This window comes from Coregonus lavaretus (assembly GCF_964263955.1).
Source record: "Coregonus lavaretus genome assembly, contig: HAP1_SCAFFOLD_352, whole genome shotgun sequence".
NCBI classification, from domain to species: Eukaryota; Metazoa; Chordata; class Actinopteri; order Salmoniformes; family Salmonidae; genus Coregonus; species Coregonus lavaretus.
Genome location: NW_028164143.1, coordinates 455,823 through 482,354, shown reverse-complemented (window position 1 = coordinate 482,354; position 26,532 = coordinate 455,823). Strand labels below are relative to the sequence as shown.

Here is a 26,532-nt window from a genome sequence, read left to right as displayed (position 1 = left end):
AAAATAAAGAAATGAGTTATGTTATTTAATAATGAACTATGGGTTATCTGTTTTATGTGACAACCGCAGTATCAATTTCTAGGTGACAGTGGTGCTAATCCCAAAAGAAAGGCTACATACAACAAGGAACAAGAAGTCTATTGGCAAAGTGATGAATATTGCATGTACCTTGGCCTAACGGTGTGGGTTATGTATTTTATTTTTCATGGCGTCCTCAACATTACAGTTTTAAGGGCAACAATAGCCTAAATTTGTTTACAACTCGCAGGATTTCCATACATGAGCTTTCAACAACACAGAGTGTTGCATCAGCACGAGATCGAAAGTGCGTCAAATCTGTACAGGTCATTGTTACGTCATCACTGATAAACGTTGAAACTGATGAAAAACCGCTGGAGCAGTTCAGTCTAAACCTCCCTAGTGCTGGAGGATTGCGTTTGTTTTCGCTCTGGATGCGCGTTCATTTTGGCAAGGAAATGTGCTGATTTTGCAAGGAGATGGAGAATAAAGAGTTCAAGGTAGGCATGTTATTTATTTTTAAATCTTCAATTATATTAATTACTGTGGATTAAATATTGTTTAACAAATGAAATAATGTGCTATTCATGCTGTAATATCAAACTAGAAAGTCTATGGCCGGGGAGTCATGAGAGTTGGCTAAAGGTACAGTAGGGTCAAATGGGGGTCAAATGTTATGACAGCACCTTCATAATTTCGTCCAAAATGGCACCCTATTCCCTATGTAGGCTAGTGTACTACTTTTGACCAGGAGCCATAGAAGGGTTGGCTGACGTCACGAAAACGATGCCCGCGCATCGATGGCCCGAAGTCGTGTATCTTGTTATGATTCTGAACCTCAGCTAACAACAAGCTGCCATGTGGGGAATCGTAGCTCTGTGGCATGTTTCAGCTTGTTGTATGGTGTTATTGATACCATGTCTTGTTTTGAGGTGTTTTGACTGATATCATGTCTATGCAATGACTCAAATTCGCTACCTAGCTAACCAACAACAACTGTAACAATGTATTTGAGACGAGTTCATTGTTCAAATGTATTTATGTTTGCATTAAACATTTAGAGACTAAATATAGTTTACATGTTGTCAACAGTCTAAGTCAAACCCTGTCTATTTTGCCCCATAGTTGCATGCCAGTTTTGTTGCTTAACAACCAACCCCTCTATAGAGTCCCACAGTGGAGGTGTGATAATACCCAAAAAACCTAGCGGTCAAACAGGGACATGGTTCCAATCGTTTTTCCACCATTCATTTTTCCCATAGCCGATTTTAGAAACACATAAAATAAGGGCTGTATTTCGTGTAGGCTTACCCTGGCGTGACGTTTTTGTAACCATGTAAATCTCTCTCGGACAAGTTGACTTTTATCAGTATATTTACATTTTACATTTATATCATTTAGCAGACGCTCTTATCCAGAGCGACTTACAATGGTGCATTCAACAATTGGTGTATTCAACTTATGATAGCCAGTGGGACAACCACTTATTTTTCTTCTTTTTTTTTATGGGGGGGGAGGGGGGGGGTAGAAGGATTACTTCATACTATTCCAGGTATTCCTTAAAGAGGTAGGGTTTCAAGTGTCTCCGGAAGGTGGTCAGTGACTCCGCTGTCCTGGCGTCGTGGGGGAGCTTGTTCCACCATTGGGGTGCCAGAGCCTGAATGTAAGGAGGTGCCGTTCCTCTCACAGCTCCGTAGGCAAGCACCATGGTCTTGTAGTAGATGCGAGCCTCAACTGAGCGGGGTGACATGAGAGAACTTGGGAAGGTCGAACACCAGACGGGCTGCGGCGTTCTGGATAAGTTGTAGGGGTTTAATGGCACAGGCAGGGAGCCCAGCCAACAGCGAGTTGCAGTAATCCAGACGGGAGATGACATGTGCCTGGATTAGGAACTGTGCCGCTTTCTGTGTAAGGTAGAGTCGTACTCTGCAAATGTTGTAGAGCATGAACCTGCAGGATCGGGTCACCGTTTTGATGTTAGCAGAGAATGACAGGGTGTTGTCCAGGGTCACGCCAAGGCTCTTTGCACTCTGGGAGGAGGACACAATGGAGTTGTCAACCGTGATGGCGAGATCATGGAACGGGCAGTCCTTCCCAGGGATGAAGAGCAGCTCCGTCTTGCAGAGGTTCAGCTTGAGGTGGTGATCCGACATCCACACTGATATGTCTGCCAGACATGCAGAGATGCGATTCGCCACCTGGTTATCAGAAGGGGGAAAGGAGAAAATTAATTGTGTGTCGTCTGCGTAGCAATGATAGGAGAGACCATGTGAGGATATGACAGAGCCAAGTGACTTGGTGTATAGAGAGAATAGGAGAGGGCCTAGAACTGAGCCCTGGGGGACACCAGTGGTGAGAGCACATGGTGCGGAGACAGATTCTCGCCACGCTACCTGGTAGGAGCGACCTGTCAGGTAGGACGCAATCCAAGAGTGAGCAGCGCCGGAGATGCCCAACTCGGAGAGGGTGGAGAGGAGGATCTGATGGTTCACAATATCAAAGGCAGCGGATAGGTCTAGAAGGATAAGAGCAGAGGAGAGAGAGTTAGCTTTAGCAGTGCGGAGAGCCTCCATGACACAGAGAAGAGCAGTCTCAGTTGAATGACCAGTCTTGAAACCTGACTGGTTTGGATCAAGAAGGTCATTCTGAGAGTGATAGCAGGAGAGTTGGCTAGAGACGGCACGCTCAAGAGATTTGGAGAGAAAAGAAAGAAGGGATACTTACTTGTCTGTAGTTGTTGACATCGGAGGGATCGAGTGTAGGTTTTTTGAGGAGGGGTGCAACTCTCGCTCTCTTGAAGACGGAAGGGACATGGCCAGCGGTCAAGGATGAGTTGATGTGGGAGGTGAGGTGAGGTGAGGTAAGGGAGAAGGTCTCCGGAAATGGTCTGGAGAAGAGAGGACGGGATAGGGTCAAGCAGGCAGGTTGTTGGGCGGCCGGCCGTCACAAGTCGCAAGATTTCATCTGGAGAGAGAGGGGAGAAAAAAGTCAAAGCATAGGGTAGGGCAGTGTGAGCAGGACCAGCGGTGTCATTTCACTTAATAAATGAGGATCGGATGTCGTCAACCTTCTTTTCAAAATGGTTGACGAAGTCATCCACAGAGAGGGAGGAGGGTGGGGGAGGAGGATTCAGCAGGGAGGAGAAGGTGGCAAAGAGCTTCCTAGGGTTAGAGGCATAGGCTTGAAATTTAGAGTGGTAGAAAGTGGCTTTAGCAGCGGAAACAGAGGAAGAGAATGTAGAGAGGAGGGAGTGAAAAGATGACAGGTCCGCAGGGAGTCTAGTTTTCCTCCATTTCCGCTCGGCTGCCCGGAGCCCTCTTCTGTGAGCTCGCAATGAGTCGTCAAGCCACGGAGCAGGAGGGGAGGACCGAGCCGGCCGGGAGGATAGGGGACATAGAGAGTCAAAAGATGCAGAAAGGGAGGAGAGGAGGGTTGAGGAGGCAGAATCAGGAGATCGGAGGGAGAATGATTTAGCAGAGGGAAGAGATGATAGGATGGAAGAGGAGAGAGTAGCGGGAGAGAGAGAGCGAAGGTTGTGATGGCACATTACCATCTGAGTAGGGGCAGAGTGAGTAGTGTTGGAGGAGAGCGAGAGAGAAAAGGATACAAAGTAGTGGTCGGAGACTTGGAGGGGAGTTGCAGTGAGATTAGTAGAAGAACAGCATCTAGTAAAGATGAGGTCAAGCGTATTGCCTGCCTTGTGAGTAGGGGGGGACGGTGAGAGGGTGAGGTCAAAAGAGGAAAGGAGTGGAAAGAAGGAGGCAGAGAGAAATGAGTCAAAGGCAGAGACGTAGGGAGGTTAAAGTCACCCAGAACTGTGAGGGGTGAGCCATCCTCAGGAAAGGAACTTATCAAGGCGTCAAGCTCATTGATGAACTCTCCAAGGGAACCTGGAGGGCGATAAATGACAAGGATGTTAAGCTTGAATGGGCTAGTGATGTGACAGCATGGAATTCAAATGAGGAGATAGACAGATGGGTCAGGGGAAAAAGAGAGAATGTCCACTTTGGAGAGATGAGGATTCCTGTGCCACCGCCGCGCCGACCAGATGCTCTCGGGGTATGCGAGAACACATGGTTAGACGAGGAAAGAGCAGTAGGAGTAGCAGTGTTTTCTGTGGTAATCCATGTTTCCGTCAGCGCCAAGAAGTCGAGGGACTGGAGGGTAGCATAGGCTGAGATTAACTCTGCCTTGTTGGCTGCAGAACGGCAGTTCCAGAGGCTGCCAGACCACTAGGTTTTATGGGTATTATGACTCATACTGTGGGACTCTATAGGGCTCCAGCCAAAAGAAGTGCACTATATTGGAACTAGGGTGCTATTTCGGACACAAGCATAGATATGATGCATTATTATGTGACCATAGAAATAGAATCACTAGAAAGGATAGAGCCTCTGACCTTGGCAATTTGACTGGTAAACTGAACTGCACACCTGATATGATGTTCTGGTGATTCTATTTCTCTGAATATGATGCATTATGATGTGACAATGAGAGTTGGGTTAATGGTGCTCTCAAGGCAACTGGGAACTCGAAAAAAATAACTAGGTCAAATCATGACGTCCGTGATCTTCAGGTCGGAAAGTCGGAGCTCTAGAAAGATGCCAGAGTTTCCGACTTGGAATTCCTTTTTACATTTTGTGGTGGTAATTTTATCCCCTTTTTCTCCCCAATTTTTCGTGATATCCAATTGGTAGTTACGATCTTGTTACGATCTTGTCTCATCGCTGCAACTCCCCAGCGGGCTCGGGAGAGGTGAAGGTTGAGTCAGGCGTCCTCCAAAACATGACCCGCCAAGCCGCGCTGCTTCCGACTTGGAATTCCGAGTTGGATGACTGTTCAAAACGATTTTTCCCAGTCGGAGCTTGTTTTTTTTTCCTATTTCCCAGTTGTCTTGAACGCACTGAAGTCGGAAGTCAGAGATTTCCCAGTTGTTTTGAACACGGCAAAAGGCGACACAGTAGGTGACATCTAAACATGACTTTGTGCTGTCTTTCAGAGGTCAGAGGTCAATGGAAATGACCTCACCCTCATAGACCTGGATGACCCCATCAATGAAGCTGATGTTATGAAGGAAGTCAGGTAAGTGATTTACACTAATTACACATTTGTGACTGGTTACAGGATCACATAGGCCTACAGATACAGATTCAGTAGTAGGTCAAAGGTCACCGCCTATGGAGAGGTAGGCCCAGAGCCATGTATTTAGAGAGTTGGGACATTGAGATATAAACTCAGCAAAAAAAGAAACGTCCTCTCACTGTCAACTGCGTTTATTTTCAGCAAACTTAACGTGTAAATAACGCATCTCCCGAGTGGCGCAGTGTTCTAAGGCACTGCATCGCAGTGCTAGCTGTGCCACTAGAGATCCTGGTTCGAATCCAGGCTCTGTCGTAGCCGGCCGCGACCGGGAGACCCATGGGGCGGCGCACAATTGGCACAGCGTCGTCCAGGGTAGGGGAGGGAATGGCCGGCAGGGATGTAGCTCAGTTGGTAGAGCATGGCGTTTGCAACGCCAGGGTTGTGGGTTCGATACCCACGGGGGGGCAGTATGAAAAAAAAAAATATATATATATAAAAAAAGAATAAAAATAAAATAAACAAATAAAAGAATGTATGCACTCACTAACTGTAAGTCGCTCTGGATAAGAGCGTCTGCTAAATGACTAAAATGTAAAAATGTAATGTAAATATTTGTATGAACATAACAAGATTCAACAACTGAGACATAAACTGAGATGTTACCCCCTCGTCCACCAAGGCACCTGCAAGTTCCCAGACATTTCTGGGGGGAATGGCTAAATCCTAGCCCTCACCCTCCGATCCAACAGATCCAGGCTCTTCATGGCAGAACACTGACATTCCTGTCTTGCAGGAAATCACGCACAGAACGAGCAGTATGGCTGGTGGCATTGTCATGCTGGAGGGTCATGTCAGGATGAGCCTGCAGGAAGGGTACCACATGAGGGAGGAGGATGTCTTCCCTGTAACGCACAGCGTTGAAATTTCCTGCAATGACAACAAGCGTAGTCCGATGATGCTGTGACACACCGCCCAAGACCATGACGGACCATCCACCTCCAAATCGATCCCGCTCCAGAGTACAGGCCTTGGTGTATCGCTCATTCCTTCGACGATAAACACGAATCCGACCATCACCCCTGGTGAGACAAAACCGCGACTCGTCAGTGAAGAGCACTTTTTTGCCAGTCCTGTCTGGTCGAGCGACGGTGTGTTTGTGCCCATAGGCGACGGTGTTGCCGGTGATGTCTGGTGAGGACTTGCCTTACAACAGGCCTACAAGCCCTCAGTCCAGCCTCTCTCAGCCTATTACGGACAGTCTGAGCACTGATGGAGGGATTGTGCGTTCCTGGTGTAACTCGGGCAGTTGTTGTTTCCATCCTGTACCTGTCCCGCAGGATGTTCCGATCCTGTGCCGATGTTGTTACACGTGGTCTGCCACTGCGAGGATGATCAGCTGTCCGTCCTGTCTCCCTGTAGCTCTGTCTTAGGCGTCTCACAGTACGGACATTGCAATTTATTGCCCTGGCCACATCTGCAGTCCTCATGCCTCCTTGCAGCATGCCTAAGGCACGTTCACGCAGATGAGCAGGGACCCTGGGCATTTTTCTTTTGGTGTTTTTCAGAGTCAGTAGAAAGGCCTCTTTAGGGTCCTAAGTTTTCATAACTACCGTCTGTAAGCTGTTAGTGTCTTAATGACCGTTGCACAGGTGCATGTTCATTAAGTGTTTATGGTTCATTGAACAACATTTTACATTTTAGTCATTTAGCAGACACTCTTATCCAGAGCGACTTACAGTTAGTGAGTGCATACATTTTCATACTGGCCCCCCGTGGGAAACAAACCCACAACCCTGGCGTTGCAAGCGCCATGCTCTACCAACTGAGCTACAGGGGACTAGCATGGGAAACAGTGTTTAAACCCTTTACAATGAAGATCTGTGAAGATATTTGGATTTTTACGAATTATCTTTGAAAGATCCTGAAAAAGGGACGTTTTCTTTTTTTGCTGAGTTTATGTATACATTACATGACACAGTAGATATCCATATGACAGCTGGCTCCCCATGGGCAATGTTGACATTTTAAACAATGCTATGTAACTGAACATCTATAATTAGAATTTACTTATAATGAAAGGATAAATGAAAGGCTCCAAGGCGCTAACATGGAGTCCTTTTAAAAGTTGGCAGAATTCTCTAAATATTTGGCTCTGGATAGGCCGAGTCATCTCAAGAGTATTGGAGCCATAGAATTTGAGTGATTCTATTCTAATTCTAGAATGATTCATTCTAATTCTGTGATTCTAATTCTATAATTACACATCCTCACACTCACATTATAGCAGTGACCTAAGAGATATTCCTTTTCTCTATCTAGATCCCATAAAGATCACAGAGAGGCTGAGAGACTGACCAAGTTGGACGAGGCTGTTCTAGACACAGATACCCCAACTCAGTCACAGGAGGTTGAAGAAGAGAGTGAGTTGGACGAGGCTGTTGCCATCCCATCTCAGTCGCAGGAGGTTGAAGGAGAGAGTGAGTTGGACGAGGCTGTTGCCATCCCATCTGAGTCGCAGGAGGTTGAAGGAGAGAGTGAGATGGACGAGGCTGTTGCCATCCCATCTCAGTCGCAGGAGGTTGAAGGAGAGAGTGAGTTGGACGAGGCTGTTGCCATCCCATCTCAGTCGCAGGAGGTTGAAGGAGAGAGTGAGTTGGACGAGGCTGTTGCCATCCCATCTCAGTCGCAGGAGGTTGAGGGAGAGAGTGAGTTGGACGAGGCTGTTGCCATCCCATCTCGGTCGCAGGAGGTTGAAGGAGAGAGTGAGTTGGACGAGGCTGTTGCCATCCCATCTCGGTCGCAGGAGGTTGAAGGAGAGAGTGATTTGGACGAGGCTGTTGCCATCCCATCTCAGTCGCAGGAGGTTGAAGGAGAGAGTGAGTTGGACGAGGCTGTTGCCATCCCATCTCAGTCGCAGGAGGTTGAAGGAGAGAGTGAGTTGGACGAGGCTGTTGCCATCCCATCTCAGTCGCAGGAGGTTGAAGGAGAGAGTGAGTTGGACGAGGCTGTTGCCATCCCATCTCAGTCGCAGGAGGTTGAAGGAGAGAGTGATTTGGACGAGGCTGTTGCCATCCCATCTCAGTCACAGGAGGTTGAAGGAGAGAGTGAGTTGGACGAGGCTGTTGCCATCCCATCTCAGTCACAGGAGGTATGATGTATTTTTCTATTACATGGATGACATTTCATTGAGATATTTTGTGTTTTAATGACGCAAAATTGAATTCCAGCCTAACTCTGCTTTCTGTTGTCGCCATCAGGCTGCAGTGGTGACCTTCACTACCGTGACCCACAAGGATGAAACTTCCCAGACCAGTCTCACCCTCAGCAGGGGAAAGAGAAGCTACCCAGACCTACACACCTTTGTGCAGGACATGAAGGACGAGTAAGTTGCTCTTTGGCTTCCCCATGCATCCCCTAGATATGTTCCCTATCTCAATTGCATACTCCTCGTGTCCTCTCTTCTCAAAACCCATTGGATGAGAAAGCCAGAGGTCCCGCCCTTCTGACCTTCTCATCCAATGGGTTTTGAGAAGGAGGTGAGGAGATTGAGAGTCTCCCATAGTCTCGGGCCAATACAAAGGACTCAACGGACCAAATAACCAATCAGGGATGTCTGGGTGTGGCCTAGTTCCATAGAGGTCCATCCTTAACGTAGTCTAAGATAATAGAGGTAATGTCCATCCATAACGTAATCAAAGATAATAGAGGTAATGTCCATCCATAACGTAATCTAAAATAATAGAGGTAATGTCCATCCATAACGTAATCTAAAATAATAGAGGTAATGTCCATCCATAACGTAGTCTAAGATAATAGAGGTAATGTCCATCCATAACGTAATCTAAGATAATAGAGGTAATGTCCATCCATAACGTAATCTAAAATAATAGAGGTAATGTCCATCCATAACGTAATCTAAAATAATAGAGGTAATGTCCATCCATAACGTAATCTAAAATAATAGAGGTCATGTCCATCCATAACGTAGTCTAAGATAATAGAGGTAATGTCATGTAGTTCATTGTGTACTTGCATTTATTTACTTTTCAGCCATTGGAATCTGCTGAGTGAGAATATGCGTGCCGGGGTGAGTTATAGTCACCTCTAAAGTAGTTAATGTTGGTAAAATGGACCAAACATTCATTTGTGGAAATCCTGCAGGACCTTTAATCCTGAACCACTGCTTTAATTGACTAGCTTGAGTAAATGGTTCTACGTTTTATATCAGTGCAGCCCCTTTAACAAACTAACTCTGGATGGTCTTTTAACATTGCAGATGAGCAGACATGAGTTTAGTGCCAAGTGCATGGATATTGTAGCATGGGTGATGGAGTCTACATCCACTGTGGTTGTTCCCGCCCTTGACCTCACCATGCAGATAGAGCTCTCTGATTCGCCAAGCTCTTCTGGATCAGGAAGTAATGAGGCAGGAGAGGTGACCTCTCTTGGCCGCAGCGTCAGATTCAGCTGTAGTGGAGGACCCAGCAGGTGCACCAGCGCCAGAACCGCCTGCAGCACACGCACTCCCACGCCTTTCCCCTCCTCTCACAGGTACCTAGCCCTATCCCCTCCTCTCACAGGTACCTACCCCTCTCCCCTCCTCTCACAGGTACCTAGCCCTATCCATGCCTCTCACAGGTACCTACCCCTCTCCCCTCCTCTCACAGGTACCTAGCCCTATCCATGCCTCTCACAGGTACCTACCCCTATCCCCTCCTCTCACAGGTACCTAGCCCTATCCATGCCTCTCACAGGTACCTAGCCCTATCCCCTCCTCTCACAGGTACCTAGCCCTATCCTCTCCTCTCACAGGTACCTAGCCCTATCCCCTCCTCTCACAGATACCTAGCTCTATCCCCTCCTCTTTTTGCAGGTCTTTCCTGTTATAGGTACAAATATCCATTCCAGATCCACTTAGTGAGAAATACTACTTAGATACTACACAACCACTCTAAAAAGTTTACTCTAAATGTTAATGTTTGGACTGAGTGTGGTTTGAGATGGTTCACAATGCTTCCTTTGAATAACAATAACAAGGTTGAGTTTGTGTCCCAAATTCTTGGATCATATTTTTTTATTTTGTTACCATGTATTATTAATTTCTATTGTGCATTCTGCAGGTGTTTGACCTCTTTGCTGAGTGAGGACAATGAGCGATATGTCTCCTCACCTGAGGGTGGCGATAGAGAGATGAGACACAGACCACACTCAGCACCACTGAGATCTGTGTTTGGCATCTCTGAGGACTCTGTCTTCGACATGGTCCAGAGCGGCCAGTCGCAGGGCGACATCGTACCGCCGCCCAAACGGAGTAGACAGGAGAAATACAGACCTAGCAAAATGTCAACGGACGGCAAGTTTATGATGGGTATTGTCGAGTTGGTTATAAACCTTCTCAACTCCAGATGGGCTGAGCTAATGCGAAGTGTCAGTCAGGGAACTCTAGTTCTGCTGACTGGAAGTATCTCAGCAAGTCAACAGTTTGCCCAAGAGATGCTAAGCATGGCGACTTCTAAGATGTATTCCCATGCCATAGAGCATATTGCGCTCGGCCACAAGTCTCCCCTTGAGTTAGAGAGGGAGCTTGAGGCCATCTTGGGTCCTCTGGCTGGACAGGTCATAGTCATCATCATAGATAGCATCATCAAGGCTAAAACCAACGGAGGAAATGAGGGGAGAGCGACCAGCCCCTTGACCTATTTTCTAACTGCCATTTCGGCAGAAATACAAAGCCTAGTGGTTCACAGATCGGCTAGCAGACCATCCACCAGACTGTCCAACAACGACCCACTGCTGAACATTTCCAAGTCGAAGGTCTTAAGATCAGTTCTGCTCAAAATGGCAGAGCTCTTTGGCCAAGGTCCAAGTGAAACCTGTCTAGTTCCACTAGTCCAGAGTCAGTCCAACAACTCCATTTGCGACTGGACTGTGAATGCAGGCACCATTCATCCAAGTACATTTCTGTCCGACAACAGAATGATAGAAGTGTCATCCGATGTTGTGGATCTTGTACTTGAGGTTTTTTGGATAACAGGATTTTTGGATAACAGGAACCCGTCAAGGCCACAGAGTGCCTGCTCCCACAACTCAGCTAGTGGAGCAATAGATATGAGAGCTCTTGCTGGGGACTTGGTCAGACAGGTGTCTGTCAAACTCAGCCCGTTTGTCTCTGAGAGTCAACTCTCCACCATGTCCATGACAGATCTGTCATCATCTTTTTCTGACTCCACCTTGAAGCAGTTGTGTTCTCGCTCTGTTGTTGCTCTGGTAACTGCCTGTCAAGCAATCAAAACAGAGCTCGAGAACCAGAGACCTACCAACCTGGCAGCCAGAGACCTACTATCGTCTCTGGTAGAGACCATTGAGGACATGGATATCTCTGACATCCTCCGGGGCCCGTCGGCCATTTTGGAGGTGGCTGCTGTGATAAAGCACCCAGAGATGTCCACCTCGACAATATACAGATCTCTGCTTCTCGACTCATCTCTCGCCTCCTCTAAGATGGTCACTGAGAGCATTATCTTCAACAACCCATGCCCATCAGAGGAGAATGTGAGTATTCAGAAGGAGCTCCCTGCTGATAAAGTTGACATCCTCCATGGTCAACCAGTGGAGGAGTATATTGTCAAAGCTGAGCAATGCATCACTCAGGTCATTCAGGATGCAGCTGTGACATATACTGCTGCGCTGGATAAAACCGACACTTGTGGGAAACTGTCGGAAATCCTATCTGTCCATGTTTCCTCAGAGAATATTGAGGAGGCATCCTCTGATCTCTTTGGTGGAATTATTTCCGACCTGCTTGAGGTATATGAGGTCAATAAGGCCTCCAAGCGTACGAAATCAGGTCGCAAAATGTTCTGGGTGGAAGTGAGTTCAGGTTCCCAGAAGATTTATACCAAAACCCTGGACAAACTAAGGAAGCTGTTCACCTCCCACCATCTCACTGAGGGAAAAAATACTCCTGTGCAAATCGAGCTTTCTGCAACTGGACTACTTGTAACTGAGGCCACTGTGCAGGAATCTCCTGTAACTGAGGCCACTTTGGCAGTGTCTCCTGTACAGAAGACAGACAGTAAGACCCCTTCTAAGTCCTCAGCCTCAGCCTACCAGCTCACCCTCGACACCTGCACTAAAGGGGTAATCAAACAGGTGATCTCGGTGCTGAGGGTGGACACTTCAAAGGAAAACTGCTCCGCTTCCGTTGGGGAGAGCACGTCAAATTCATCCTTCGACTTCAACCAGAAGTTGGACTCGATAATTTCGAAATTGGAGGACCTCACCATTTCGAGTGATGTGACGTCAGCCGAGATTGCCACACTCACGCGATCTCTTAGTGCAGCCAGCAGAACCTCTAACATTTCTATCCAGAGCTTTCACAGTGCTGAGTTCCGAGCTAAGGCCAAACACATTGTGAATGAGACCATTCTCAGAGCTGCTAGCAAAGCCAGCCATTCTTTGCTACAGAGCATGCCTAGCACCACCTTCTCACACCATGCGGTTTCTACAGCCGAAGATATAGTAAATATTATCATGCAAGACCTTGAAAGTGTATCCCAGTACACTGTGGACGACGCAGACTCCTTCCCACTAGGAGAGAAAAAGCTGGAGTTCCAGCTCAAACCCAGAGTTGTCTTTGACAACTTATTGGATGCTGCTCAAACCATGTACCACAGAGTAAAGGATAGACTGAACATCTTTTTCTCTTTTCCACCAGTGTCAGTCACCACAGCCAAATATGTGCTGGACTCCACCCCTGTGGAGACACTCAGACGTTCTAAGTCCGCTGACACTGCTCTTGTTGAGGACAGGAGCCGCCCTCCGTCTGTGAGAAGTGAGAAGCCTTTGTCAAAAGTCTGTTTGGCTAAAAGGTCTAAAACCCTTCTGTCTTCGAGTGGCTCTTCAACAGACCACCATGTAATTGACACATGCAGTGAGGATGTCACTCTGCCCACCAGGAGTATGTCAGTTGTGAGCAACAACAGTTTGAAGAGAGCCTCTCCTCTCCACGGCAGTGGATTGAGTGAAAGTTGCAAACCTCTTGTGGCTCTAAAAGACGTAACAGTGGCAGTCAGCCAAGAAGGCTTTAGCAAAACTGCAAAGAAGACGCTCAGCTTGATCCTAAATGTGATCAAGTGTAGATTGGCCAACTCTGAGAGTTCATCTGTTGGGCAGATTGCAAGTGAGGAGTGTCTGATAGCCACTAACATGTTAGACTCTGTACTGGAGAGCCTTGACCAGTTGCCTGACATGAGCGCTGCCGATGAGATCACAAGGACAGAATCCCATACCTCAATCGCAATGGACGAGACAGGTTCACGGTCAATGCTTGTGAGCCAACAAGAAATAAACATATCTGACACCAATATCATAGTGAAAACTATAATGGACACATTGAAGACGGACGACCCAGAGATGACTTCAGCAGAAGAACATCTGGATAGGCTCCTGTCAGTTGAAGCCCTTCAAGGTGCATCTGGCAACCTGATCGCAAAGGTCCATGGTCTCATTCAGGAGATAACCATAAACCGTCAGCTTCAATCCATGGTTGGCCACAGAAGCCTCTCTCAACCAGCGCTGCCTAAACCAGCCCTGAGGAAGCTGTCAAAGGACGATGCCTCAGAGCTCATTTACAACTTTGCCCAGACTTCTGTTAGGAGACTCCTGGGGCAGTGTATGGGAAGGCCTTTGCCACCATCAGCTGAAATGGTTTTGGATCAGGTCATCAAGTTGATGACAGACGTGGTGATGGACAGCCTGACTTATGTGTCCAAGTCTACAATGGAGGATGGTAAGTGAAAGTACCTCTTTTCATCTGCATAGGACTTAATTGTAACATGATGCTCAATACATTGCGTTTTATGATGTAAAATTCACTGGTTGTGTCCAAAATGGCACCTTCTTCCATATTTAGTGCACTACTTTTGACCAGACCCTATGGGTCCTGGTCAAAAGTAGTGCACTATAAAGTGAAGAGAATGCCATTTGGGATGCAGTGACTGACTTCAATGGCTGCGTCCTCTTCTCCCAGTTATTGTACACAGGTCGGTCACACTAGCGTGCTCTTCTCACTCAGACACCAGCAATGCCACAAGTGACATCACTCATGGTGTTGTAGCTGACCTTAATGCTACTGAGGAATTCCCTGCCAGGAGCCTTAGCCCGGCTGATGTAAAGGCTGACGGCATGGCCCGCCTTCCCTCTGCCAGAGGGGAAGAGACTAAGAAGAACAGGAAGTGGCGTTTCCTACCGAAAATGCATAAGTTTCCAAAGATCATGATTAAGGTAGGGTGCTCTGTGTTTTGAGATTACCTCTGTAAGGCAGGGCTGAATTTTACCCTACAGATTCACTACACCCCTATTGTCTCTCAGCATTAGAACAAAACTGTTGTCATTGTCTTTAGGAGGTTGAGTGAGGACGCTGTAATGCAATCCTAATACACATGGGAGAGAGTCAATGGCTATGTCCCGAATGGCACCCTATTCCCTATATAGTGCACTACTTTTTACCAGCGCTCTATGGGCCCTTTTCAAAAGTAGTGCCTTGCGTAGCGAATAGGGTGCATTTTGGGATGCACACTCTGTATTTTACACAGGCTCAGTTGTCCTGATGTGTTTTGTCAACAGCTGTTCAAGACAAAAGGGGAACCGAAGAGCCACCCTAAACAGGATGCACTGCCTACCAAACGTCTCAGAGAGACTCATATTTCACAGGGTAAGTGATAAGCATCGATAATGTCATATTGATGTATCACCCTATGACAAGCTTGTTAAAACAGTGACAACAGATACAGGCAGACCGACGGACAGACAGGCAGACGGACAGGCAGGCAGACAGACAGACAGACAGGCAGGCAGGCAGACGGACAGGCAGACAGACAGACAGACAGACAGACAGACAGACAGACAGACAGACAGTCAGACAGACAGACAGACAGACAGGCAGACGGACAGGCAGGCAGACGGACAGGCAGGCAGACAGACAGACAGGCAGACAGGCAGACAGACGGACAGGCAGACGGACGGGCAGGCAGACAGACAGACAGGCAGGCAGGCAGACGGACAGGCAGGCAGACGGACGGGCAGGCAGACAGGCAGACAGACAGACAGACAGACGGACAGGCAGACGGACGGGCAGGCAGACAGACAGACAGACAGGCAGGCAGACGGACAGGCAGGCAGACGGACAGGCAGGCAGACGGACAGACACAAACACACACATTCATTTTCTGATTATGAAATGTTCTTATGACAGATGCTGAGTGTGAGGTTCCAGAGGTTCCATCCACTTCCCCTCCCAAGGAGGACCTGACAACCACACCGGCCCCTGCTCCCCAGGAGTCCCAGTCCCGTAAACGCCCACTCATAGTCAGGGTGTTACACGCTCTCTCCAGAGCCATCTCCAAACCATTCAGAGGAGCTTCTGGGAAGAAGAATTAGCCAAATGCCTGATTTTATTAATATTATATTTTAATCAGAGCCTTTATTTAATAAAACATTACTGCATTGATTTCTGTCTATAGTAGTCTTCATGTATGTGCAAGATAACGGTAAAGTACTTCAAATCACATAGTCAAAAGTATTCATAGTGAAGTACCGTTTATGATTATTGATTGTGGAAATACACATAATACAGAAAAGTTGTTGTCACATACAAAGACAGACATAAAGGAGAACTCCGTAGACCAGTCACATTCTCAAGCCATAACTAAATCCATGAATGGATCTCCTATAAGATGACAGGAGAACATTTGTAACACTTTCTATGAATCCAGGCTCTGTCGCAGCCGGCCGCGACCGGGAGACTCATGGGCGGCGCACAATTGGCCCAGCATCGTCCAGGGTAGGGGAGGGAATGGCCGGCAGGGATGTAGCTCAGTTGATAGAGCATGGCGTTTGCAACGCCAGGGGAGTGGGTTCGTTTCCCACGGGGGGCCAGTAAAAAAAAATATATACATATATATATTTATTCACTAACTGTAAGTCGCTCTGGATAAGAGCGTCTGCTAAATGACAAAAAAAAAAAAAAAAAAAAAAAAAAAAAGCCTATATCTATAATGCATACACTCAAGTCATTTACATTTTAGTCATTTAGCAGAAGCTCTTATCCAGAGCGACTTACAGTTAGTGAGTGCATAATTTTTATTTTTTTTCATACTGTCATACACTCATAATGACTTAATTGAGTTAAGTGTTAAGTTAAGTGCAGTTATAAACACATAATGAGGGCTTATTATGTATTTCTTGCAATAAAAAAAGAAAAATGCTACTAGTTTATTAAATATTCATGACTGCTATTGCACGGCTCATGTCCACACTTCTGTACAATAGGGGGCAGTAATGCACCATAACGTTGGATGCCAACTGTCTATAAACCCCACTGAAGAAGAAAAAGCTACTCATGTAATGCATGCTGGAAAGCAGACAAAAACTAATGATTTGCAAGAGATCTAAACACGATTTATAAGCTACTGAACAACAAGTCCAAGAAAGCATTGCTAACCGCGTTTGCACTTTGAACAGATTTCTCGACAATAATAATGGAAGATGTGACTGGGGCTCAGCTCATTGCAGAGGCACTAAAAGCTCAGGTGAAGTGTGTGCAATTTATATAAAACAGTGTTATACTGTGTAACCGTGTTGCTAAGAATATATTAGTCGCTGATCATGTCCTTGGCAGTGAGAATGTAGCACTACGAGTTGTGAAAGTGTGCCATAGGTCATTGCACTGGTATAGCTAACTATTCATATTGTTGTAGAAAAACATTTAGATGTTTATGTGGAATAGCATATGTTAACATAGTGAGTTTTTGTCCTGGGTCCGCCTGGGTCCTGCAGTCGGTGAAAAGCAATTGCACTGCCTGCATCTCAGAACTGCGGCTGCCTTGATCTCATGAGGTTATCGTTGCCCGCGTGTGCATGACGTCAGAGAAAGTCGGGATCAAGTCGGACACAAATCTAACCAGCATGCATTGGGCGGTGATCGCTGGTAATCGATTCTGCGCAGACCTGGCTCATCTCAAATGGGCCTCTTGTCTATGATCTGTCGGCATGGTTATACTGGCCTGTGGCCTTCTTGGAGGCCTTGATGATATCGGAGGGGGGCTCCCATTTGAAGCAGGGCTCCAGATTGGCCATCTTTATGGTCATTATTGAGGACAGGGTGCCATCCAATGCTAGGCTGTTTCTTCTCTTGGTTTTGTTCAGTCCCACAACTGAAAACACCCTCTCAGCATCTGCGTTTGCATGGGGCAACACCAGGACAAGCTTGGCGACGGCAGCAAGCCTCTCGAATTCTTTGGCTCCTGTCACCTATGGAAAATGCACCAAAACACAATGGAAAAACATACCTTGATTTTTTTCCATGAAGCTCTTCCAGTGGCAGCTTCTTAAGTGCATAGTCCACAGCACTTGTCAGGAAACACAACACAGCTTCATGGAATGAATCCACCTGCTGTGGTGTGATGTCACCCTCGTCGAGTAATCTGTTAATTTTAGCCCTGGTTGTGAACCCAATACAGCATATCGGTATAATGTACAAGGCTAAATATCACATATCACAGTGTTTGATCATAATAATAGTCAAATACTAACCTGGTAAATGGTTTGCCTTTTCTTCAAAGGCAATTTCACAAGGCTCCTCATGGCACTGCAGAGCTGCTGGAACCATAAACTTGGAACATAGCTTGCGTACGAATTTCACCATCTATAACAGACATTTACAAAAATAGTAGGTGAAACCTGTTTTAGAGGACCCCTGCAGATATCAGCAAGAAACACAGAATGGAAAAAAACTGCAAAATCCAATCCCACCTCATCATGTAACAAAAATATTGATGACTGCTCTCTCTGAAGCAGCAAGTTGAAAGAAGTGAAAGTTGGTACGGTGGCTTGGAAGAACAGCAGGTACACTTCTGTCATGGGGACAGTGAATGTCTGCACAAGTCTCTTGAACCTGGCCTGATTTTCATCTTGAATCAATCAATAAATAACACAAAACAAGAGGTTGTCATTAATACAAGTATGTGACTAACAATCCATGTAGTTGCTGCATAATGAAATTGAAAATTGATGACCATACTAGCAGATTTGTAGTAGCTGGCCAGAGGTTCATACAGCCTCAGGATCCTGGTCACACAACGTTCAAGGCTTAGCCAACGGACCGAGATATGCAGGAGGACCTCCATGTACTCCGCTTCATGGAGCTCACAAAACTCTGTTTTAGACATTAAATCCATATCATATATTTTCTACAGCTCAGCATTTCAGTATTACACTTAATAGTATCAAACATGCATACCTGACAGGTATCCTTTCCGATTTGAGCTACCCTTGAACCAGTAACCGATGTCCACTACCATATCCTCAAAATCAAAACCGTACACCTGCAATGCATAAATCAATCGTAACGCATTCAGTCAATGCACGTAATTAGGATACAAATAAAAAGTTACATGTAAAGATAAATCAGGCCTTAACTCACTTTAAAACATCTTTAAAAAATCCCACTCCTGCAGCTTTGGCGGTGTTATGTGCCACATGACAAGGATAACCATGAATATAGGTGTTGGGATGCTTCTGGAGCACCCTAGAGGCAATGGGATTACGTGGTCCAATGTTCACAGCTGCATTGTAAACTGAGAGACCAATGCAGTTCTCCCAAGGGATGCCATGCTCCTCTATGGTGGAGTTAATTTTGGTGAAGATCTCACTTGCTGGCCCACATCTCCTCCCACTTGTTGTGCACGTATTTAAGAACTGGTGGACAACTTTGCTGCCCATGAAGACCCGGACAGTAAGCGGGTTCATCTTTTCCACTCCTATAATGACAAGTTAGAATCATACAGATGTTCATGTTATTAGATGTTTAAAAATACACAAAGCACATGTTTTGCAGATGAGAAAAATCTCAAATAGTTTGTGAAATACCAGTGTCATTCGACCCATCCGTAACAAGGGTATACGGGGCTTTTTTCATCTCCTTCACAAGCTCCTGTGTGAAATATGGTGCGAGTGCTTCATTGGTAATGCAGGATGACTTAGTCCTGGCACACCTGTACTCCTGCGCTGTCTTCGAATCTCCGAAACATTATTTTAGGAGAGGCCCCAGGTGGTCCGCAAAGGCTAGGGGGACGTTGTGAACTACCAACCCAGCTGTCATTTTGACCTCAGCCCTTCTTGTCTGTAAGAAATTAAAAATTATTAATCCTCCCAAAAGACCATAGTTTATTTAAAATAGACGCCTGCGATAATAGGGCACAGGTAAAAAACACATTCAGCAACTAAGATCTCAAATTAAGAAAACTGGACTGTACTACACTGAAATACAAACCACAAATTAGTCAAAACTATCAACCATGACTTTACCGTGATCAACTAGAACACAAAACTCTTGATTGAACCTTGACAGAATCATTACACATATCATACCTTAACCTCTTGTGCAGACATACCCCCAACAGATGGAACGGCCATTGCATATTGGGATATTGTGGCTGTGGACAGGAGAGCTCGTTGCTTATCTTGGTGGCCTTTTGCTTTTTATATGGCGCACTACATCTGTCACACCCTGGTGGCAACATGAGTTTTCAATACGGCAGACTGCACACCAGTAGTGCGTGTTGAGGCTCCCTCTGGTAATAAATGGCCATGAAGAGGTCCACTCATTTTTGAAAATGGATCTATATGTTGCTGCTCCAGCCAGAGCACGACTCTTCTGGCCCTGCTGTTGGATTGGGGGGGTCTCTTCTTTCTGTCCCTCTGTGTCTTCTTCCATCTGCCCTGTTGGTTGTTCTATTTGTCCTGTCTGTTGCTCCTCTGCATGTGCGTCAATCTGTCCTGTCTGTTGCTCCTCTGCTTGTTTGTCAGTCTGTCCTGTCTCCTGCTCTCTCTGTCCTTTGTGTTGCTCCTCTGTCTGTTGTCCTGTCGTTTCTATCAATCGTTCTGGCTGTTCTGTCAGTGTGTTTGTCTGTCTTTTCTCACTTGGCTGGTTCTTTAAATAAAATAAAAGGTTTCGCTTTTGTCCTGGCAAAGGTCTCTTACGGGACATCTTTGAAACCTTAAACAATTAAAATGGTCATGTTGGTTTAATAACTCTACTCTCAGTTACAAAAACATACCTACTTCTATTGCACACATTTCCTGTATTTATGTTAAATTCTTTGGAATACATCTTACCTGTTCGAAATCAGCTGAGTTTACATTCACCACACTAAATCATGTTCACACGCACAAACAAATAATTTATTTCAAGATTTAAAGTTTAAGAGAGTGAGTATTCAATTGGACGACATTTCATTGTTACATACCTAGTCTCAGCTCAGCTTCTTATCAGACTTCTTCAGGGCGGCAGGTAGCTTAGTGGGTAAGAGCGTTGTGCCAGTAACCGAAAGGTTGCTGGTTCTAATCCCTGAGCCGACTAGGTGAAAAATCTGTCGATGTGCCCTTGAGCAAGGCACTTAACCCTAATTGCTCCTGTAAGTCGCTCTGGATAAGAGCGTCTGCTAAATGACAAAAAAAAAAAAAAGGTAGTGACCTGCTCATCTTATGTTGACTTTCACGGCAATGGTATCTCTTCTTCTGTCGCTAACTTCGGGGTGCAGCACATATGGTTCATTGGCGCTCATCAGCGCCATCTACCGTCGGGGAGTTTGAAAAAAGGAACGAACGAGTCTCTGCCGATTTTTTTTGCTTGAGAAATTGGATGTGTGGCGTGAGTGCGTGTGAAAACAGGCAAAAACGTGTGTCACACGGCGAAAGCGTGAGAGTTGGCAGCTCTGTGTTAACACCCTTGTTGATGCATGCCAATGTGTGTGTCAATGCAAAGAAAATCTAAACTACATTGTAACAATTCATATACAATTCAGAATGAAAATGTATGCACTCACTAACTGTAAGTCGCTCTGGATAAGAGCGTCTGCTAAATGACTAAAAATGTTTTAAAAAATGTAAATATACTGTATCTACATGTATCTCTCTACAGAATGTAGAATATATGTTTGGAATAGTTGGTGTTCCAGTCATTGAAGTAGCTATGGCAGCTCAAGCCTCAGGAATCAAGTATGTGGGAATGCGCAATGAACAAGCCCTAAGCCACCTTTTTATTACTAAACCAGCTCTCCCCAAATCATGTGATATTAACTACCCTTACATAGACTACAGGAGCGTGTAGTGTGTGAGGGTCAGTTTCATAGCTTTTTTGCATTGCTAATTATGTCTGCCTGTCTGTCTGACCCTTTGTGTGTCTGTCTGCCTGTCTTCCTGTCTTTCCCTCTGTCTGTCTGTTCCTCTCCAGTCCAGGTGCATGTCTGGTTGTGTCTGGACCGGGACTCATCCATTCACTTGGTGCAATGGCCAATGCTAACATGAACTGCTGGTATGCTAGAACTCCACAAACAGAAGACCCTACTACTCATGTTCAGTGGCCTTTCAAAAGAAGGGATGCTATCCGCACACTGCAAAAAATGATCTGAGGACTCCAAACTATCTCAGCTTGTCAGTTGATGTCATTGTGTGATACCTCTCTCTCTGTAGGCCTGTGATTGTTATTGGAGGCTCCTCTGATAAAAACCAAGAGACCACTGGGGCGTTTCAAGAGTTTCCACAGGTACCGATTCAACCATGACATTTATGACTATTGAACATTAGGGGATGGTATCCCGGGACACAGATTAAGCCTAGTCATGACCTAAAAAGCAAACTCAATAGAGAATCTCTGTCTGGGAAACTGGCCCTAGCAGTTTAATTGCTGAAAGAGGAAATCATTTGTTATTTGTGGTCCTCTTTCTCTGTCAGGTGGAGGCATGCAGATTGTACAGTAAGTTCTCTGCTAGGTCTAGCAGTCTGGATATGATCTCCTCAGTGGTAGAGAAGGTATACAGTCTACTCTGACTCCCTCTGTGTAGTCCTCTTCATATCATTTGGTATCACCTGCAATTGTCTGTTTTCTGACCTCTAATTTTCCAGCTTAGCAAGGTACCTTAACTGCTTCATAAGAGCACAGCACAGCCTTAATTGATCTGAATGGAAGGGTGTTTGGTCTGTCTAAGGCAGCACGCACTAGCATGTATGGACGTCCAGGTGCTGTATACGTAGACATATCTGGGGACATGGTCAATGCTAAATTGGACAGGAGCAGAGCCAGGTTAGTGGCCATCACTGTCTTTCATCCATTTAAAATGTATACTAATGCGTTACTGTTGAATATGTATACCTCTGAATTCACATCACCGTAGTCATTTTTATTTTATTTTGTTATACCTTTTAACGTCTGAAGTGAACCAGAAATTAAATTACTTAGAAAATATAGCACTATATCAAAATATTCTCATCAGAGAATAGCAATAAGCCTCAATAGACCTTCATGATGTATTTACATATGCAATACAGTTGCTAGGTAACATGTTTAATGTTTGACCTATTATTTATTATTTCCTTTGTCAGAGAGGTGCCCTGTAGTCCACCTCCTCCTGTGAGTATGGCTGACCATATGGCGATCACAGAAGCACTGGCGGTCCTGAAAGGAGCCAAACGGCCTTTACTCATCATTGGCAAATATAGGCATTGCTTTTTTAATAGCCAGATAATCTGGGGGAAACAGAACTAAAATGTTGCATAATTGCGTCAGATACTTGGTTAAGGTCTGGGGAGATGTTAAGAGAAAGATACTAACGCCACTTGCGAAGTTTCCACCCCCCTAAACGGAAACTCTCTGCAAGTTTCAGGCAAGTTTATGGGCCAAATGTCCCCTCCCCTTCTGAAATTGAAAAGATGCGAGTACCTGCGAAATCGTGATTTGTCCAAATGATTAGTGGTGAAAAATCAGCGTACCGGAACAAAGTTGTCACATCCCAGTCTGTTGACAGACGCTACTTCCAGTTATGTTACGTGCGTCTGTCCAGGAGAGATCAATAGCCAGGTGAGACGCACTGTAACACATATAGCACTGTACCACAGCCGGGGCGGCAAGTAGCTTAGTGGTTAAGAGCGTTGTGCCAGTAACCGAAAGGTCGCTGGTTCTAATCCCCGAGCCGACTAGGTGAAAAATCTGTTGATGTGCCCTTGAGTAAGGCACTTAACCCTAATTGCTCATGTAAGTCGCTCTGGATAAGAGCGTCAGCTAAATGACTAAAATGTAAATGTACCACGGTTCAGTCGAAAATAGGGCCACGTTCAGTAGACAAATGTTGTTGACATGATTTCTCATTCTACCTGTCCGAGAGGCACGTTCGTTCTACATGCTATATTTCTATCTGAACGTTGCACAACGTTTTGCTCAGCTGAATGCATCCCAGTTGTGAAGGCCAGTCTGTTGAAATCCGTGTGGCAGTGCCCTCTGTCTGTGTCCCTCTGCAGGTGCAGCCCATGGAAGAGCAGAGGGGGCTCTGAAGGAGCTGGTGGAGGGGTGTGACCTGCCCTTCCTGCCCACCCCCATGGGTAAAGGGGTGCTGCCTGACGATCACCCCAACTGTGTTGCTGCTGCCCGCTCCAGGTCAGCCTCTCCTTCTCTCAGCTGGCATCATATTCATGTACAGACCATTGACTGTATAAGTAGGACCAATAATTTCCCTGACCATTTGAACGGACCACGAAACTCCTGAAATCCCTATCTATAACTAGTCTCTCCTGGCCAGGTCATGTCAATGTAAACTGGTGTCAATCAAACAACTACACTACTCCTATAACTAGCCTCTTTTCATTACATTTTGTTTTGTCCCTGCTCTCCTCCTCCTCTCTTCCTATCCTCCTCCTCCTCTCTTCCTATCCTCCTCCTCCTCTCTTCCTCCTCCTCCTCCTCTTCCTATCCTCCTGGTTCTATGGTCTTGGTGGGGACTGCAGAGCTCTGCTCCAGTCTGATGTTGTGGTCCTACTTGGTGCCAGACTCAACTGGATCCTGCACTTTGGCCTTCCCCCCAGGTTTGACACCCAAGTAAAGGTCATCCAGCTAGGTCAAAGGTCACCAGTAGGGTTTCTTTTTTTTCCTTCTTTTTTTCGGATTTTCTTCTTATTCCGTTCTGATTTCTGGAATCTTCCAACAGGGATTTCTGGGAATTTTGGGAAAGTAACTGTAATTTTGCAACCCTAGTCACAGGTCATTTCATAGTGAACTACATTTCATTGTAACCAGGTATAAAGGTATTTGACTCAGTCTATTGGATTTAGTCTATCAATTATATAGCTTCTCTATAAGTCTTTGTGGTCTCTCCAAATAATGTCATGGCTGTCTTAGTGCTGTACAGTACATCTATATTTAAGCAATAAGGCCCGAGGGGGTGTGGTGCAACGATGCAACGCGGAGTGCCTCGATACAGCCCTTAGCCGTGGTATATTGGCCCTATACCACAAACCCCAGAGGTGCCTTATTGCTATTATAAACTGGTTACCAACGTAATTCGAACAGTCAAAATACATTTCAAATCAAATCAAATCAAATTTTATTGGCCACATGCGCGGAAATACAACAGGTGCAGACATTACAGTGAAATGCTTACTTACAGCCCTTAACCAACAGTGCATTTATTTTTAACAAAAAAGTAAAAATAAAACAATAACAAAAAAAGTGTTGAGAAAAAAAGAGCAGAAGTAAAATAAAAGAAGAGTAGGGAGGCTATATATACAGGGGGGTACCGGTGCAGAGTCAATGTGCGGGGGCACCGGCTAGTTGAGGTAGTTGAAGTAATATGTACATGTGGGTAGAGTTAAAGTGACTATGCATAAATAATTAACAGAGTAGCAGCAGCGTAAAAGGATGGGGTGGGGGGGCAGTGCAAATAGTCCGGGTAGCCATGATTAGCTGTTCAGGAGTCTTAAGGCTTGGGGGTAGAAGCTGTTGAGAAGTCTTTTGGACCTAGACTTGGCACTCCGGTACCGCTTGCCGTGCGGTAGCAGAGAGAACAGTCTATGACTAGGGTGGCTGGAGTCTTTGACAATTTTGAGGGCCTTCCTCTGACACCGCCTGGTATAGAGGTCCTGGATGGCAGGAAACTTGGCCCCAGTGATGTACTGGGCCGTACGCACTACCCTCTGTAGTGCCTTGCGGTCGGAGGCCAAGCAGTTGCCATACCAGGCGGTGATGCAACCAGTCAGGATGCTCTCGATGGTGCAGCTGTATAATTTTTTGAGGATCTGAGGACCCATGCCAAATATTTTCAATCTCCTGAGGGGGAATAGGCTTTGTCGTGCCCTCTTCACGACTGTCTTGGTGTGTTTGGACCATGATAGTTCGTTGGTGATGTGGACACCAAGGAACTTGAAGCTCTCAACCTGTTCCACTACAGCCCCGTCGATGAGAATGGGGGCGTGCTCAGTCCTCTTTTTTTTCCCTGTAGTCCACAATCATCTCCTTTGTCTTGGTCACGTTGAGGGAGAGGTTGTTATCCTGGCACCACACGGCCAGGTCTCTGACCTCCTCCCTCAACGTGACCCATGTTATACGGTCAGATATACCACAGCTTTCAGCCAATCAGCATTCAGGGCTCGAGTCACCCGGTTTATAAAAGGGAACGTGTGTGTGTCAGCCTTAGCATTATGTGGTGCTGCCTGGTTATTTCTGTTGTGTTTAGCTTGAGGTTTGGCCACTCCTCCAGCTGCTGTTACATGTGTCACGCACGGCGCTCTTCCTGTCGTGTCGTTGCTGGTATGTTGTAGTAACGTTCCACATACGTTATTTATGTCAAGGTCAATGTCAAGGTTGATCTGTGTGCTGAGGAGATGGGGAACAACATGCAACCTGCTGCTGCTCTCCTGGGGGACATCAATACTATTGTCAAGCAGGTAACACAACACAGTCCTGGGGGACTGGAGATCCTGGTTTGAATCCAGGCTCTGTCGTAGCCGGCCGCGACCGGGAGACCCATGGGGCGGCGCACAATTGGACCAGCGTCGCCTAGGGTAGTGGAGGGAATGGCCGGCTCAGTTCGTAGAGCATGGTGTTTGCAACGCCAGGGTTGTGGGTTCGATTCCCACGGGGGGTATGACATTTTTTTATAACGTATGCACTAACTGTAAGTCGCTCTGGATAAGAGCGTCTGCTAAATGAGGGCAATGTGGGGCATTCTTATTTTTCCTCCACTGATGATGATATCCAATCTGTTTATTCTTACTTTTGTGAGTCAGTACCCAAGAACAACACAGTCATTTTTCAGAACACAATGAGAATTACTCAGAATGACAGTTTGTTTTACACCACTGTGCTAGTACAGGATAAAGTTGAGCTGAAGGGGATGTTAGATAGTGGGTCCATGGCTACTACTCTGCGCGCAGATATTGTACCTCGGTTGAGGGAGGCAGGAGTGGTAGAGGGGAACTTTCTAGCTCCTTCAGACATCATCCTGGTGGGTTGTGGTGGGAACAAACTAGCCCAGTGGGCATGTGTGACTTAAAAATGCAACTTTATGGCTTCTGTTATGTAGTCCCAGTGCTTATTGTTGATGG

At 46.0% G+C, this 26,532-nt stretch overlaps 1 protein-coding gene and 1 long non-coding RNA gene across 2 annotated transcripts; both read left to right on the top strand.

The window, feature by feature from the left end:
* The first annotated feature begins 436 nt into the window (after positions 1–436).
* On the top strand, positions 437–7,452 carry LOC311117427. The gene is made up of 3 exons (XR_014611626.1): positions 437–518; positions 5,018–5,100; positions 7,420–7,452. It is a non-coding gene; the product is annotated as an uncharacterized lncRNA (long non-coding RNA).
* Positions 7,453–13,806: 6,354 nt separating this feature from the next.
* On the top strand, positions 13,807–25,914 carry LOC311117426 (2-hydroxyacyl-CoA lyase 1-like; the record flags this gene model as incomplete). Its single annotated transcript, XM_084192362.1, has 10 exons — positions 13,807–13,821; positions 14,728–14,815; positions 21,400–21,475; positions 21,634–21,706; positions 21,895–21,972; positions 22,149–22,243; positions 22,543–22,655; positions 23,455–23,590; positions 23,938–24,043; positions 25,789–25,914. The coding sequence occupies 10 exons, from the start codon at positions 13,807–13,809 to the stop codon at positions 25,912–25,914; spliced, it is 906 nt and encodes a 301-aa protein (XP_084048488.1).
* Between the last annotated feature and the right edge of the window lie 618 nt (positions 25,915–26,532).